This window comes from Giraffa tippelskirchi, chromosome 11 (assembly GCF_054371585.1).
Source record: "Giraffa tippelskirchi isolate mGirTip1 chromosome 11, T2T-mGirTip1v1.2.pri, whole genome shotgun sequence".
Classification (NCBI taxonomy): Eukaryota; Metazoa; Chordata; class Mammalia; order Artiodactyla; family Giraffidae; genus Giraffa; species Giraffa tippelskirchi.
The window spans coordinates 77,352,116-77,367,825 of NC_137285.1; the positions used below are offsets into that span (position 1 = coordinate 77,352,116).

A 15,710-nucleotide genomic window follows, 5' to 3' on the forward strand; every position below is an offset into this window, starting at 1 on the left:
CGGGTATCCAGGCCTCCAGAGCGGAGAGGAGCCCCCAGCCAGATCACTTGCTGCCAAGATGTTCTGCTGTTTGCCCCTGCCCAGAGGCCGGGGCCTCAGGAGAGCTCACAGGCAGTGTGCGTGGGCACCCTGTCGACGTTGGCTCAGGACACCCCCGAGAGGCCTCTGGCCCTTTGCCCGGAGAAACAGAAAGGTAACACGGGGAGCCCCAGGCCGGGCCAGGCCACCTCTCCCATGCCACCCGGAAACACCGGGTCCTTTGCCTGTGTGTGGGGATGCGGGTTTCTCGGGCTGTGTCTCCCTCAAGGAAGCCCAGGCGGATGTGGGGTCAGAAGCCTGTGGACAAGTTGTGCCCACACCCCAGGGGAGAGCAGGCTGGGCGGGATGGGGAGAGTGTGGGCAGCGCCGACCGGCCAGGCTGACCTCACACCCTCAGATGGGTCTCTTTCCTCCCGGGTGGGGATCTGAGCAGACACACGTCTCTGACCCTTCTGGGAAGAGAAGTTCGAGCAGGCAGAAGCAGCGGCTCCACTGGCCAGGCCCAGCTCGGAAAACTCCCAGCATGGCTGGCTGATGGTCACTGTCGTTGCAGAGCTTCCCACGTGATGAGGCCGAGGACGGGGACACCCCATCCAGCTCCCAGAGGGAGGGGTCGGAGCACCACCCGCCCGCCCGTGAGGCCCAGTGCAGGCTCCAGGTCAGCGTGCCCACGGAGGCATCAGCCCCACCGGGGGAGACGCGGAGGTGGGGAAGGCCTGCTGCCGAGACACCGCCCAGGATACAGCCGGCGGCCCAGTCTGAGGCTTCCACGGAGCTCAGCACACCCGGCTCCGACCCAGAGTCCAGAGAACCCCGGCCTCTGAGGCACCAGGAGGACCTGGAGCCCAGCACGCCACAGCACAGAGGTGAGGACGCTGGGGCTGGTGCACGGGAGTGTGTGGGGAGGGGTGCTGAGCTACACAGGGACGAGTCCTCGAAAGCTGCTGCTGGGCCTGCAGCAAGCGCTGGCCTCACACCCCCCGCCCCCCATCTTGCACACTTCAGTCCCAAAAGACATCTGACGCTGGGTATTCTTTGGGAACCTCTTGGAAGGTTTCTGTCCCGGGGTACGCACATGCCAAGGCTGGCCTGTGGGCAAACTTTGCTTCTCCCCCAGCTCTAGCACTGGCCTCCAACTGGAACCAGGCTCCACTTCCCAGACCTGTCCCCACACAGGTGGTGGCTCCAGGTGCAGGACCCAGGGATCCACCGAGGGCAGATGGAGAAGCGAGACTTGCCCTCGCAGAGACACCAGGCCAGCTGGGTACTGGCCAGCACACCGGGCAGATCGGATCTCCGTGCCTGCAGGACCCCCAGCCCCAGGCACTGATGTCCCACCCCCTCAGCGAGAACCTCCACCTCCACGTGCACCTCTACCTGCTCGGGCTTTGGCAAGAGAACCCGAGGCAGAGGAAGAGTCACCGCCTCGGCAGGGAGAGCCTGCCCTGGCTCCCGCGCAACACCCAGACGCCCACGATGACTCACCCAGCCCTGCAGGGAGAAAGAGCCCCCGCTCTGGACAGAGACCCAGAGCCCTTACCGGAAACACCACGTCCAGGGGAGCGGTCGGCTCTGCAGCCTCCATCCCTGTCTGCTCACCGTGGATGCCGGCAACTCGGTCTGCCCCCAGGGGACATGGAGTTCCTTTCCCCTGAACTGCTTTGCATGTGGTTTGTTTCCACCTTTCTGGTGATGTTTTATTTTTTGTATGGTTTCCTGGATTTTTGTTGGTTAAGTTGGGATTAGTAAACTGTTTCATCATTGTTGCAATCTGGGAACACTGTTGTGTAACTCTGGTGATACTGTGTTACCATCACCACTTTGTAGTTTCAGACCCGTTCCATCTTTATGCCCCACCCCCCAACAAAGCCTGGATTCAAGGCAAGCACGCCCTGTTCATCCCTCCCCCCGATCCTGAACACAATTTCATCTTTTCTTTCTGCATTCCTTCCTATATTCTTGGTGTCCCCAATCAGTGACTCTCAGCGAAATGACTGAAGGAGTGTTTTTCGGACTCTCCACCTACTGTAAGACTCCATTGGAGAGTTCTCATTTTTATGTCATTTGAACTAGCCTTTGATAGCTGAAAGGACGGTGTACGTCCTTTCAAGATACCATGTGCCAAACGAAGCCCTTTTGGCAACTGCCATCATTATCTCCAGGCAGGCATTGCTGTTTGAAGGGTGACATCTCAGCCAGAAGGCAGAGGCTGAGCTCCTCTTGTTGCACCAGCTCCCAAAAGAAGCCAAGAAAGGGAGCTGGAACAACAAACCACCCCCATGCCCAGGAAAGCGTTCTTCATGACAGAAGGCTAGAAAATGACCCAACATCCTTGTGGCCCAGAACCACTCTAGAAAATCACTGTTCCATAAAAAAGAGAAACACATGGGAAGTTCCAAGGAGAGGCAATGCCCATGGCCAGTGTACTTGAGAGACGGCCTGACCGCTCCGGGGAAGACACGCACCGACGGAACCCCTTGGGAAACAGCAGTGATAGTCCTCACCGTCGTAAGGGTTTCCTCTGGGGACAACCTGCCCTGGGCACCACACGAGGGAGCAGACCGGCTTCTCTTCCTCTGCCCCCACACCATTCACTCATGAAGGCAGCTCAGGTGTTCTCATGCCCTGCCTGCCTGCCTGCCTGGCTCATCCGTGAGCTGTGACCACCTCCAGGCTAGGACTCCACCTTTTCCTCTCTGTGTACCGTGAATCTGCACACAGTGGGCTTTCAGAACCTTAGGAGACTTGAGCCATTCCCGCTCGAGCCAGAACCCTCCCCAGGAAGGAAAACAGCTGTGGAGTCATTTTGGCCCCAGCACTGGTTCCGAAAGCCTGGCGGCTCCTACAGCCTCTACGGTGTGAAGAGGGAGGTCCCTTTTGACAGAGCTTTCCGGCTCTCAGATCTAAGCTGTTGTTTCACTGTCAGCTGTGTCTCTTCCGTTGCAGCCAGGTGGGCCACGCTGCTCCAAAGGAGCTCACAAGCTGAGTTTCAAGGGAGGACAGGGATGGCTACAACGTGCTGCAAACTGAGTGAGGGTCCCCACAATCCTCAGCAAAGGTCTGTGGTGTGCAAGTGGGGAGTAGAGGGCCCCCAAGTTCCAAAGGAAGGGAGGTAGTCGGGAGCTAAAGCCCTTGGCTGCTGTGGTAGCAGCTGCAGATGGCAGCCCGTCCACAGTGCACTTCAAATGAGGTCATATGAGCGGGACTCTGGAAATGGCTCCGAAATCGAGAGAAAGGGGTCAGGGTATGTGGGAATCCGGCGGGGGTGGGGGGTGGATGAAGGAAGGTGTCCCTCCTCTCTCCAGTGCAATTTGGTTTGGTGAGTCTCAAAGCTACCAGATGGCACTTCCCAAGTCAGGCCCCCGCAGGAATCAGGGTGGGCTGCCTGCCTCGGGCCCTGCCACAGGGACAAGCCACACCAGTGGCCTCCCTGAGCTCCAATGGCCGGATCTGGGGGGTTCTGTCTGGGTGCACACCTCCTTGCTGTGGCCAAGTTCCCCCCTTCTCTGAGCACCAGCTTCATCCTCTCGAATGAGGACATCAATTGCTACCTTGGCACGTTACTCTCTTCATCCTGTGAAGACTCATTAGGCTTATCCTACAATTACTAGCTGGCCCGAAGAGATATCTCCTGAATCCAGCTTAAGCTGGAGTCTCCCAGGCTCATCTGGCATGTCTTCCCTGAAGTCTGCCAAAACCCACACCCTTGCATTTCCAGGGACTCCCCTTAGCCAGCTGGGCAGAAAACCCAGCATGCTTCAAACAAGCTGACAGACAAGCGGGAGAGGACTCACGGGCAGACGGCTTCCCTCAGGTCTCGGGTGGAGCTCTGGGACCACAGCAGCAACGGGCCATCCCAGCCCCTGGGCTCAGCAGCGCCCTCATTCTCAGGCCGGCGGCTCTGCCCTGAGGGGAGCAGGAACGTCACCAACTGCCGCAGGCGGACCTCAAGCCCCTCCCACTGCTGGAGCCTGACCTCCCCCGGCCCCACCCCTTCCCCTACCCCAGCAGGACGAGAGCTCGTCTTCCCCTGGCTTCCAACGTGAGGCCCGGCCCTGGGCCCCGATTGGGCACTGCCCCAGCCCGGAGCCAATCACAGTGGCCAGGGAGGTGGAACGCACCGATTGGCCAGGGCCAGGTCATGTGACCATACTCCCCAGGAAACTCAAAGATTACCAAGGTTCTCTAAGAAACCAATGAACAAAATTATCCACTAAAGGCAAACCATAATTTTTAATGAGGCCAATGTCACAGAAAAAGAAAATGCTCCACAATAAACTGCTCAAGGAAGCTACTAAATAAACTTTCAGAAAAGTTTAGTAGTTTTTTTTTTTTTTTAAATAGGGTGACGGAGAGCTATACCTTTCCCATCTATGTGAATTTAGGTTTAAACTAGATTTCCCTTGGCTATTATATAAGACAAAAAAACCCACATCACCCACTTTCACTCCCCCCCACCCCCAAAATGTGTTTTAATCTATTGAATTTTTGTGTCCTCAGTTGTGTCTGATTCACGGCAACTCACCAACTCTACACAGCCAGGCTCTTCCGTCCATGGAATTCAGGGCAATTTTTTCTGTCCCAGTAAATGCCCACCCTGGGTGATCCAAAGGCAAGGGCTCCGAGGCTCCTGAGAGACTAACTCCTTTCAGCTGAGCACAGAGCTGGCTCCTCACTGGGATGCCTGTGGCCTGGGGCTCCCAGAGGGGAGAGCAGCACTCGCCCCACCGTGTGGTCACTGCTGGAAGTGCAGGCTGCTCCTCACTCCCCCTTGACAGTGTCCCTGAGGGCAGAACAGTGTGAATCGAATCAAGGTGGAAATGCAAACTCCAATGCAACCAACCTTCCCACAAGATCTCCAAAACCACTCAGGAACAGGGAATTGGAAACTGCAGGGGATGACATGAATGGAGATGGAGACTTGACACCTTACACCGAGTTCACTTCCAGTTATCCCTAGACAAACTTTCCATGAAAACTTGTCACAAATCTAGAAGAACAATGAGCAGAAACCGGACACGTGCTTTGAGTCTTCACACACAAAACTAAAAGGCAGTCCACAAAAAAAACCCAGAGAATACAGTGGACTTTGCAAAATCAAAGATATCTACTGTGGGAAAGACCTCATGACAAAAGCAAAAGACAGGTCATACATCGCGAGACGAATGAGTGGAAACACAAAGCTTATCAAGGATGTGTCTCCAAACAGACAAAGAACGCCAACACAACAAGCCTGTGAAAACTAGGGAAAGGTCTGAAGGGACACCAGACGGAGGAAGACACACACAGAGTATCCCGGATGATGTCCAGCACTGAGGGCCTGAAGAAACAACAGTCTAGTTGCACCCCCTCAGGCCTGTGTGACCGTGGATGAGGCCTCTGTTTCCCGGTGGCTCTGAGACATGGACAGGGAGGAAGGGGAAGAGAAGTCACTTGCATTTCTAATACTCACAGCAAAGTCTTCCAATGAGAAGGGAATTATCACCCCCACTGACAATGCCATTCACTGAAGTGATATCCACGAGTCCATCTACCCCAGAAGGGAAGGATGGACCTGTTCTCACAAAACGGCGAGAGATGGAAGGAGGAAGATCAAGCCCACACCAATCACTGGAAAGAGAAGCTGTGCTCAGGGCTTGAAAGAATTCCTACTGGGAAAATCATGTCACAGCCCCACATGGCAATCCACAGCTTCCATGCTATTCCTCCCAAAATGCCAATGCATTTTCGCACCGAACAAAGAATTGCAAAAGGGGTACGGAAACAGAAAAGAGCCTACATTGTCAATACAATCCGACGAAAAAGCCCCGATACGGACATCCAAGGTTGTGTGAAAGGAAATTAGACGACCAAACTAGGATCCTCAGGAGAGTATCGGAGAAGGCAATGGCGACCCACTCCAGTACTCTTGCCTGGAAAATGTCCTGGACGGAGGAGCCTGGTAGGCTACAGGCCATGGGGTCTTGCAGAGTCAGACACGACTGAAGTGACTTAGCCGCAGCAGCAGCAGCAGGACAGTATGCTATTGGGAATACAACAACACACACAGATCCAGATCGATGGAATAAAGTTGAGGGTCCAGAAACAAACCCCAGCATCCATGGTCAACTCATCTCTGACACAGACGGTGAGAATATCCAAATGGGAACAAGAAAGCCTCTTCAATCAATGTCCATGGGAAAACCAGACAGCTACATCTGAAGAACGCTATTGGGTTTGATCTCATACCACCTCAATATCGGGGAAAAACCTCACCCTAAAGACTGATGTCATGAGATAGCTAGAAAGAAGCGTAGGTCAAAGGCTCCTTAACATCAGAGTCTCCTTGCCATTTGCTGGGCGGAGGTCGAAATGGGTCTCTTCAAGTAAGGGAAAGAGGTAAACGAAGTACACCACTGGGTTTCCATCCAATGGAACCTATTCACAACAGAGAGGCTAAGCATTCACAAATGCAAAAGATAGGAAACGGAACACGAGAGACTCCTTGCAAGTGGTGTATCTGAGAAGGGGTTCATATGGAAAGAGACGAAGAATGCACAGCACTCAGATTCCAAGAAACACCACCACCACCCTTGACCCTTCCCCCATGACCAACTCTGACCTAAAGCCTTTCTCTCCCTCTAACCTATCCCTAAAACATAACCCTCATCTAATCATATACATGTGCATCCCTAGCATCCATCCATCCATCCACACACGAGAGAGAAAGAGGAAGACACAGACGGAATTGAGAAAGGAAAAGAGAGGGACACAGCCAGAGAGAGACACGGAACCAAAGAGAGGAAAGGAGTCGATGGTCCAGACTATTCCTCAATCTGTCTCGAAGGTAGAAGCAATGACAGCGCCCTTCCACCCCAGAAGGGGGAAAAGGACGGAAGGTTTGGAGAGGAAAAGACAAGAACGCAGGGAGCCATTAGAAGCTCAGCCACCCGCAGAAGCCGAGCTGGGACCCTTGAACAGAATCTCAATGGAAACAGAGGACCAGAAAGTTGGCTACTCTTTTCTATAAGAGAGGGAGACCTTCGAGTCTTCCTTTCGGTCCTCCAACTTGGATGCGGGGTCTCAAAACAGTCAGGAGGGGGAGTGCCTTTTCCTGGGTTCCACGGCGCATCCAGGCCTCGTTCTGCCCCATTCTGTGCTGTGTCAGCCCTGGATGGAATCTTTCTTTCTGAAGTCTCAGCGCACGAGCTCCACGTGATATCGGCCCCAGGTGGAAAGGCATGGAGCTGCTCGTAGGCCGACAGACCTAGGAAGCAGATGGGAGAATGACCCCCACTCTGCAGATGGAGAGACTGGGGCAACCCTGAGGGGCATATGCTTGTCCAGGGCCACACCACTTATGAGAAGAAGGAGCCTGGTCTGAGAGCAGCATGGTCCTCGGAGCTCAGGCCCTGGCTGAACCCAGGCCTCCCCAGGGCTGTGGGCTGGGCCGTGTGGGTGTCATTGTGCCTGCACATGGCCTAAGGGGGGTGGTCGAGCAGTCAGAAACCCAGAGATTCCCTTGGGAAGTTTTGAGGAAGGGACCTCAGCACGAACCCCAGGAAATGATGTCACCTGCCGGCAACAGAACCCAACAGAACCCGCAATCCGGGTATCCAGGCCTCCAGAGCGGAGAGGAGCCCCCAGCCAGATCACTTGCTGCCAAGATGTTCTGCTGTTTGCCCCTGCCCAGAGGCCGGGGCCTCAGGAGAGCTCACAGGCAGTGTGCGTGGGCACCCTGTCGACGTTGGCTCAGGACACCCCCGAGAGGCCTCTGGCCCTTTGCCCGGAGAAACAGAAAGGTAACACGGGGAGCCCCAGGCCGGGCCAGGCCACCTCTCCCATGCCACCCGGAAACACCGGGTCCTTTGCCTGTGTGTGGGGATGCGGGTTTCTCGGGCTGTGTCTCCCTCAAGGAAGCCCAGGCGGATGTGGGGTCAGAAGCCTGTGGACAAGTTGTGCCCACACCCCAGGGGAGAGCAGGCTGGGCGGGATGGGGAGAGTGTGGGCAGCGCCGACCGGCCAGGCTGACCTCACACCCTCAGATGGGTCTCTTTCCTCCCGGGTGGGGATCTGAGCAGACACACGTCTCTGACCCTTCTGGGAAGAGAAGTTCGAGCAGGCAGAAGCAGCGGCTCCACTGGCCAGGCCCAGCTCGGAAAACTCCCAGCATGGCTGGCTGACGGTCACTGTCGTTGCAGAGCTTCCCACGTGATGAGGCCGAGGACGGGGACACCCCATCCAGCTCCCAGAGGGAGGGGTCGGAGCACCACCCGCCCGCCCGTGAGGCCCAGTGCAGGCTCCAGGTCAGCGTGCCCACGGAGGCATCAGCCCCACCGGGGGAGACGCGGAGGTGGGGAAGGCCTGCTGCCGAGACACCGCCCAGGATACAGCCGGCGGCCCAGTCTGAGGCTTCCACGGAGCTCAGCACACCCGGCTCCGACCCAGAGTCCAGAGAACCCCGGCCTCTGAGGCACCAGGAGGACCTGGAGCCCAGCACGCCACAGCACAGAGGTGAGGACGCTGGGGCTGGTGCACGGGAGTGTGTGGGGAGGGGTGCTGAGCTACACAGGGACGAGTCCTCGAAAGCTGCTGCTGGGCCTGCAGCAAGCGCTGGCCTCACACCCCCCGCCCCCCATCTTGCACACTTCAGTCCCAAAAGACATCTGACGCTGGGTATTCTTTGGGAACCTCTTGGAAGGTTTCTGTCCCGGGGTACGCACATGCCAAGGCTGGCCTGTGGGCAAACTTTGCTTCTCCCCCAGCTCTAGCACTGGCCTCCAACTGGAACCAGGCTCCACTTCCCAGACCTGTCCCCACACAGGTGGTGGCTCCAGGTGCAGGACCCAGGGATCCACCGAGGGCAGATGGAGAAGCGAGACTTGCCCTCGCAGAGACACCAGGCCAGCTGGGTACTGGCCAGCACACCGGGCAGATCGGATCTCCGTGCCTGCAGGACCCCCAGCCCCAGGCACTGATGTCCCACCCCCTCAGCGAGAACCTCCACCTCCACGTGCACCTCTACCTGCTCGGGCTTTGGCAAGAGAACCCGAGGCAGAGGAAGAGTCACCGCCTCGGCAGGGAGAGCCTGCCCTGGCTCCCGCGCAACACCCAGACGCCCACGATGACTCACCCAGCCCTGCAGGGAGAAAGAGCCCCCGCTCTGGACAGAGACCCAGAGCCCTTACCGGAAACACCACGTCCAGGGGAGCGGTCGGCTCTGCAGCCTCCATCCCTGTCTGCTCACCGTGGATGCCGGCAACTCGGTCTGCCCCCAGGGGACATGGAGTTCCTTTCCCCTGAACTGCTTTGCATGTGGTTTGTTTCCACCTTTCTGGTGATGTTTTATTTTTTGTATGGTTTCCTGGATTTTTGTTGGTTAAGTTGGGATTAGTAAACTGTTTCATCATTGTTGCAATCTGGGAACACTGTTGTGTAACTCTGGTGATACTGTGTTACCATCACCACTTTGTAGTTTCAGACCCGTTCCATCTTTATGCCCCACCCCCCAACAAAGCCTGGATTCAAGGCAAGCACGCCCTGTTCATCCCTCCCCCCGATCCTGAACACAATTTCATCTTTTCTTTCTGCATTCCTTCCTATATTCTTGGTGTCCCCAATCAGTGACTCTCAGCGAAATGACTGAAGGAGTGTTTTTCGGACTCTCCACCTACTGTAAGACTCCATTGGAGAGTTCTCATTTTTATGTCATTTGAACTAGCCTTTGATAGCTGAAAGGACGGTGTACGTCCTTTCAAGATACCATGTGCCAAACGAAGCCCTTTTGGCAACTGCCATCATTATCTCCAGGCAGGCATTGCTGTTTGAAGGGTGACATCTCAGCCAGAAGGCAGAGGCTGAGCTCCTCTTGTTGCACCAGCTCCCAAAAGAAGCCAAGAAAGGGAGCTGGAACAACAAACCACCCCCATGCCCAGGAAAGCGTTCTTCATGACAGAAGGCTAGAAAATGACCCAACATCCTTGTGGCCCAGAACCACTCTAGAAAATCACTGTTCCATAAAAAAGAGAAACACATGGGAAGTTCCAAGGAGAGGCAATGCCCATGGCCAGTGTACTTGAGAGACGGCCTGACCGCTCCGGGGAAGACACGCACCGACGGAACCCCTTGGGAAACAGCAGTGATAGTCCTCACCGTCGTAAGGGTTTCCTCTGGGGACAACCTGCCCTGGGCACCACACGAGGGAGCAGACCGGCTTCTCTTCCTCTGCCCCCACACCATTCACTCATGAAGGCAGCTCAGGTGTTCTCATGCCCTGCCTGCCTGCCTGCCTGGCTCATCCGTGAGCTGTGACCACCTCCAGGCTAGGACTCCACCTTTTCCTCTCTGTGTACCGTGAATCTGCACACAGTGGGCTTTCAGAACCTTAGGAGACTTGAGCCATTCCCGCTCGAGCCAGAACCCTCCCCAGGAAGGAAAACAGCTGTGGAGTCATTTTGGCCCCAGCACTGGTTCCGAAAGCCTGGCGGCTCCTACAGCCTCTACGGTGTGAAGAGGGAGGTCCCTTTTGACAGAGCTTTCCGGCTCTCAGATCTAAGCTGTTGTTTCACTGTCAGCTGTGTCTCTTCCGTTGCAGCCAGGTGGGCCACGCTGCTCCAAAGGAGCTCACAAGCTGAGTTTCAAGGGAGGACAGGGATGGCTACAACGTGCTGCAAACTGAGTGAGGGTCCCCACAATCCTCAGCAAAGGTCTGTGGTGTGCAAGTGGGGAGTAGAGGGCCCCCAAGTTCCAAAGGAAGGGAGGTAGTCGGGAGCTAAAGCCCTTGGCTGCTGTGGTAGCAGCTGCAGATGGCAGCCCGTCCACAGTGCACTTCAAATGAGGTCATATGAGCGGGACTCTGGAAATGGCTCCGAAATCGAGAGAAAGGGGTCAGGGTATGTGGGAATCCGGCGGGGGTGGGGGGTGGATGAAGGAAGGTGTCCCTCCTCTCTCCAGTGCAATTTGGTTTGGTGAGTCTCAAAGCTACCAGATGGCACTTCCCAAGTCAGGCCCCCGCAGGAATCAGGGTGGGCTGCCTGCCTCGGGCCCTGCCACAGGGACAAGCCACACCAGTGGCCTCCCTGAGCTCCAATGGCCGGATCTGGGGGGTTCTGTCTGGGTGCACACCTCCTTGCTGTGGCCAAGTTCCCCCCTTCTCTGAGCACCAGCTTCATCCTCTCGAATGAGGACATCAATTGCTACCTTGGCACGTTACTCTCTTCATCCTGTGAAGACTCATTAGGCTTATCCTACAATTACTAGCTGGCCCGAAGAGATATCTCCTGAATCCAGCTTAAGCTGGAGTCTCCCAGGCTCATCTGGCATGTCTTCCCTGAAGTCTGCCAAAACCCACACCCTTGCATTTCCAGGGACTCCCCTTAGCCAGCTGGGCAGAAAACCCAGCATGCTTCAAACAAGCTGACAGACAAGCGGGAGAGGACTCACGGGCAGACGGCTTCCCTCAGGTCTCGGGTGGAGCTCTGGGACCACAGCAGCAACGGGCCATCCCAGCCCCTGGGCTCAGCAGCGCCCTCATTCTCAGGCCGGCGGCTCTGCCCTGAGGGGAGCAGGAACGTCACCAACTGCCGCAGGCGGACCTCAAGCCCCTCCCACTGCTGGAGCCTGACCTCCCCCGGCCCCACCCCTTCCCCTACCCCAGCAGGACGAGAGCTCGTCTTCCCCTGGCTTCCAACGTGAGGCCCGGCCCTGGGCCCCGATTGGGCACTGCCCCAGCCCGGAGCCAATCACAGTGGCCAGGGAGGTGGAACGCACCGATTGGCCAGGGCCAGGTCATGTGACCATACTCCCCAGGAAACTCAAAGATTACCAAGGTTCTCTAAGAAACCAATGAACAAAATTATCCACTAAAGGCAAACCATAATTTTTAATGAGGCCAATGTCACAGAAAAAAAAAATGCTCCACAATAAACTGCTCAAGGAAGCTACTAAATAAACTTTCAGAAAAGTTTAGTAGTTTTTTTTTTTTTTTAAATAGGGTGACGGAGAGCTATACCTTTCCCATCTATGTGAATTTAGGTTTAAACTAGATTTCCCTTGGCTATTATATAAGACAAAAAAACCCACATCACCCACTTTCACTCCCCCCCACCCCCAAAATGTGTTTTAATCTATTGAATTTTTGTGTCCTCAGTTGTGTCTGATTCACGGCAACTCACCAACTCTACACAGCCAGGCTCTTCCGTCCATGGAATTCAGGGCAATTTTTTCTGTCCCAGTAAATGCCCACCCTGGGTGATCCAAAGGCAAGGGCTCCGAGGCTCCTGAGAGACTAACTCCTTTCAGCTGAGCACAGAGCTGGCTCCTCACTGGGATGCCTGTGGCCTGGGGCTCCCAGAGGGGAGAGCAGCACTCGCCCCACCGTGTGGTCACTGCTGGAAGTGCAGGCTGCTCCTCACTCCCCCTTGACAGTGTCCCTGAGGGCAGAACAGTGTGAATCGAATCAAGGTGGAAATGCAAACTCCAATGCAACCAACCTTCCCACAAGATCTCCAAAACCACTCAGGAACAGGGAATTGGAAACTGCAGGGGATGACATGAATGGAGATGGAGACTTGACACCTTACACCGAGTTCACTTCCAGTTATCCCTAGACAAACTTTCCATGAAAACTTGTCACAAATCTAGAAGAACAATGAGCAGAAACCGGACACGTGCTTTGAGTCTTCACACACAAAACTAAAAGGCAGTCCACAAAAAAAACCCAGAGAATACAGTGGACTTTGCAAAATCAAAGATATCTACTGTGGGAAAGACCTCATGACAAAAGCAAAAGACAGGTCATACATCGCGAGACGAATGAGTGGAAACACAAAGCTTATCAAGGATGTGTCTCCAAACAGACAAAGAACGCCAACACAACAAGCCTGTGAAAACTAGGGAAAGGTCTGAAGGGACACCAGACGGAGGAAGACACACACAGAGTATCCCGGATGATGTCCAGCACTGAGGGCCTGAAGAAACAACAGTCTAGTTGCACCCCCTCAGGCCTGTGTGACCGTGGATGAGGCCTCTGTTTCCCGGTGGCTCTGAGACATGGACAGGGAGGAAGGGGAAGAGAAGTCACTTGCATTTCTAATACTCACAGCAAAGTCTTCCAATGAGAAGGGAATTATCACCCCCACTGACAATGCCATTCACTGAAGTGATATCCACGAGTCCATCTACCCCAGAAGGGAAGGATGGACCTGTTCTCACAAAACGGCGAGAGATGGAAGGAGGAAGATCAAGCCCACACCAATCACTGGAAAGAGAAGCTGTGCTCAGGGCTTGAAAGAATTCCTACTGGGAAAATCATGTCACAGCCCCACATGGCAATCCACAGCTTCCGTGCTATTCCTCCCAAAATGCCAATGCATTTTCGCACCGAACAAAGAATTGCAAAAGGGGTACGGAAACAGAAAAGAGCCTACATTGTCAATACAATCCGACGAAAAAGCCCCGATACGGACATCCAAGGTTGTGTGAAAGGAAATTAGACGACCAAACTAGGATCCTCAGGAGAGTATCGGAGAAGGCAATGGCGACCCACTCCAGTACTCTTGCCTGGAAAATGTCCTGGACGGAGGAGCCTGGTAGGCTACAGGCCATGGGGTCTTGCAGAGTCAGACACGACTGAAGTGACTTAGCCGCAGCAGCAGCAGCAGGACAGTATGCTATTGGGAATACAACAACACACACAGATCCAGATCGATGGAATAAAGTTGAGGGTCCAGAAACAAACCCCAGCATCCATGGTCAACTCATCTCTGACACAGACGGTGAGAATATCCAAATGGGAACAAGAAAGCCTCTTCAATCAATGTCCATGGGAAAACCAGACAGCTACATCTGAAGAACGCTATTGGGTTTGATCTCATACCACCTCAATATCGGGGAAAAACCTCACCCTAAAGACTGATGTCATGAGATAGCTAGAAAGAAGCGTAGGTCAAAGGCTCCTTAACATCAGAGTCTCCTTGCCATTTGCTGGGCGGAGGTCGAAATGGGTCTCTTCAAGTAAGGGAAAGAGGTAAACGAAGTACACCACTGGGTTTCCATCCAATGGAACCTATTCACAACAGAGAGGCTAAGCATTCACAAATGCAAAAGATAGGAAACGGAACACGAGAGACTCCTTGCAAGTGGTGTATCTGAGAAGGGGTTCATATGGAAAGAGACGAAGAATGCACAGCACTCAGATTCCAAGAAACACCACCACCACCCTTGACCCTTCCCCCATGACCAACTCTGACCTAAAGCCTTTCTCTCCCTCTAACCTATCCCTAAAACATAACCCTCATCTAATCATATACATGTGCATCCCTAGCATCCATCCATCCATCCACACACGAGAGAGAAAGAGGAAGACACAGACGGAATTGAGAAAGGAAAAGAGAGGGACACAGCCAGAGAGAGACACGGAACCAAAGAGAGGAAAGGAGTCGATGGTCCAGACTATTCCTCAATCTGTCTCGAAGGTAGAAGCAATGACAGCGCCCTTCCACCCCAGAAGGGGGAAAAGGACGGAAGGTTTGGAGAGGAAAAGACAAGAATGCAGGGAGCCATTAGAAGCTCAGCCACCCGCAGAAGCCGAGCTGGGACCCTTGAACAGAATCTCAATGGAAACAGAGGACCAGAAAGTTGGCTACTCTTTTCTATAAGAGAGGGAGACCTTCGAGTCTTCCTTTCGGTCCTCCAACTTGGATGCGGGGTCTCAAAACAGTCAGGAGGGGGAGTGCCTTTTCCTGGGTTCCACGGCGCATCCAGGCCTCGTTCTGCCCCATTCTGTGCTGTGTCAGCCCTGGATGGAATCTTTCTTTCTGAAGTCTCAGCGCACGAGCTCCACGTGATATCGGCCCCAGGTGGAAAGGCATGGAGCTGCTCGTAGGCCGACAGACCTAGGAAGCAGATGGGAGAATGACCCCCACTCTGCAGATGGAGAGACTGGGGCAACCCTGAGGGGCATATGCTTGTCCAGGGCCACACCACTTATGAGAAGAAGGAGCCTGGTCTGAGAGCAGCATGGTCCTCGGAGCTCAGGCCCTGGCTGAACCCAGGCCTCCCCAGGGCTGTGGGCTGGGCCGTGTGGGTGTCATTGTGCCTGCACATGGCCTAAGGGGGGTGGTCGAGCAGTCAGAAACCCAGAGATTCCCTTGGGAAGTTTTGAGGAAGGGACCTCAGCACGAACCCCAGGAAATGATGTCACCTGCCGGCAACAGAACCCAACAGAACCCGCAATCCGGGTATCCAGGCCTCCAGAGCGGAGAGGAGCCCCCAGCCAGATCACTTGCTGCCAAGATGTTCTGCTGTTTGCCCCTGCCCAGAGGCCGGGGCCTCAGGAGAGCTCACAGGCAGTGTGCGTGGGCACCCTGTCGACGTTGGCTCAGGACACCCCCGAGAGGCCTCTGGCCCTTTGCCCGGAGAAACAGAAAGGTAACACGGGGAGCCCCAGGCCGGGCCAGGCCACCTCTCCCATGCCACCCGGAAACACCGGGTCCTTTGCCTGTGTGTGGGGATGCGGGTTTCTCGGGCTGTGTCTCCCTCAAGGAAGCCCAGGCGGATGTGGGGTCAGAAGCCTGTGGACAAGTTGTGCCCACACCCCAGGGGAGAGCAGGCTGGGCGGGATGGGGAGAGTGTGGGCAGCGCCGACCGGCCAGGCTGACCTCACACCCTCAGATGGGTCTCTTTCCTCCCGG

The 15,710-nt window shown here is 55.1% G+C and overlaps 3 protein-coding genes and 1 long non-coding RNA gene across 6 annotated transcripts in view; 3 read left to right on the plus strand and 1 right to left on the minus strand.

Moving 5' to 3' along the window:
* On the plus strand, positions 1-1,809 carry LOC145527502 (uncharacterized). Of its 2 annotated transcripts, none has more exons than XM_081545587.1 (3): positions 1-193; positions 593-905; positions 1,157-1,809. In XM_081545587.1, exons 1-3 carry the CDS (start codon positions 59-61, stop codon positions 1,783-1,785), a joined length of 1,077 nt encoding a protein of 358 aa, XP_081401713.1. In that variant the 5' UTR covers positions 1-58; the 3' UTR covers positions 1,786-1,809. The 2 variants fall into 2 exon arrangements, with proteins under 2 accessions (XP_081401713.1, XP_081401714.1); XM_081545588.1 differs by having other exon boundaries at positions 17-193; positions 1,216-1,809.
* LOC145527613 (uncharacterized) overlaps positions 1,735-15,710 on the minus strand; it is a 20,805-nt gene continuing 6,829 nt past the window's right edge. Inside the window, exons 4-9 of the long non-coding RNA XR_014069775.1 lie at positions 14,687-14,912; positions 12,192-12,449; positions 8,051-11,572; positions 7,060-7,285; positions 4,565-4,822; positions 1,735-3,945 (exon numbers count right to left, since the gene is read on the minus strand). This is a non-coding gene — a long non-coding RNA (uncharacterized LOC145527613). The remainder of the gene's footprint in view (positions 3,946-4,564; positions 4,823-7,059; positions 7,286-8,050; positions 11,573-12,191; positions 12,450-14,686; positions 14,913-15,710) is intronic.
* Positions 7,628-9,436, plus strand: LOC145527503 (uncharacterized). 2 transcript variants are annotated; one of them, XM_081545589.1, is made up of 3 exons: positions 7,628-7,820; positions 8,220-8,532; positions 8,784-9,436. In XM_081545589.1, exons 1-3 carry the CDS (start codon positions 7,686-7,688, stop codon positions 9,410-9,412), a joined length of 1,077 nt encoding a protein of 358 aa, XP_081401715.1. In that variant the 5' UTR covers positions 7,628-7,685; the 3' UTR covers positions 9,413-9,436. The 2 variants fall into 2 exon arrangements, with proteins under 2 accessions (XP_081401715.1, XP_081401716.1); XM_081545590.1 differs by having other exon boundaries at positions 7,644-7,820; positions 8,843-9,436.
* The window catches only part of LOC145527477 (uncharacterized), a 7,164-nt gene continuing 3,568 nt past the window's right edge, over positions 12,115-15,710 (plus strand). Inside the window, exon 1 of the mRNA XM_081545540.1 lies at positions 12,115-15,447. Within this exon, the coding sequence (XP_081401666.1) occupies positions 15,037-15,447 (411 nt within the window). The 5' untranslated portion in view covers positions 12,115-15,036. The remainder of the gene's footprint in view (positions 15,448-15,710) is intronic.

Excerpts from the sequence above, each read along its gene's own strand:
- LOC145527502 (XM_081545587.1), top strand. The coding sequence starts at position 59 with ATGTTCTGCTGTTTGCCCCTGCCCAGAGGCCGGGGCCTCAGGAGAGCT. Across the intron at positions 194-592 it reads TTGCCCGGAGAAACAGAAAG|AGCTTCCCACGTGATGAGGC; the intron begins GTAACACGGGGA and ends CTGTCGTTGCAG. Across the intron at positions 906-1,156 it reads CAGCACGCCACAGCACAGAG|CTCTAGCACTGGCCTCCAAC; the intron begins GTGAGGACGCTG and ends CTTCTCCCCCAG.
- LOC145527503 (XM_081545589.1), top strand. The coding sequence starts at position 7,686 with ATGTTCTGCTGTTTGCCCCTGCCCAGAGGCCGGGGCCTCAGGAGAGCT. Across the intron at positions 7,821-8,219 it reads TTGCCCGGAGAAACAGAAAG|AGCTTCCCACGTGATGAGGC; the intron begins GTAACACGGGGA and ends CTGTCGTTGCAG. Across the intron at positions 8,533-8,783 it reads CAGCACGCCACAGCACAGAG|CTCTAGCACTGGCCTCCAAC; the intron begins GTGAGGACGCTG and ends CTTCTCCCCCAG.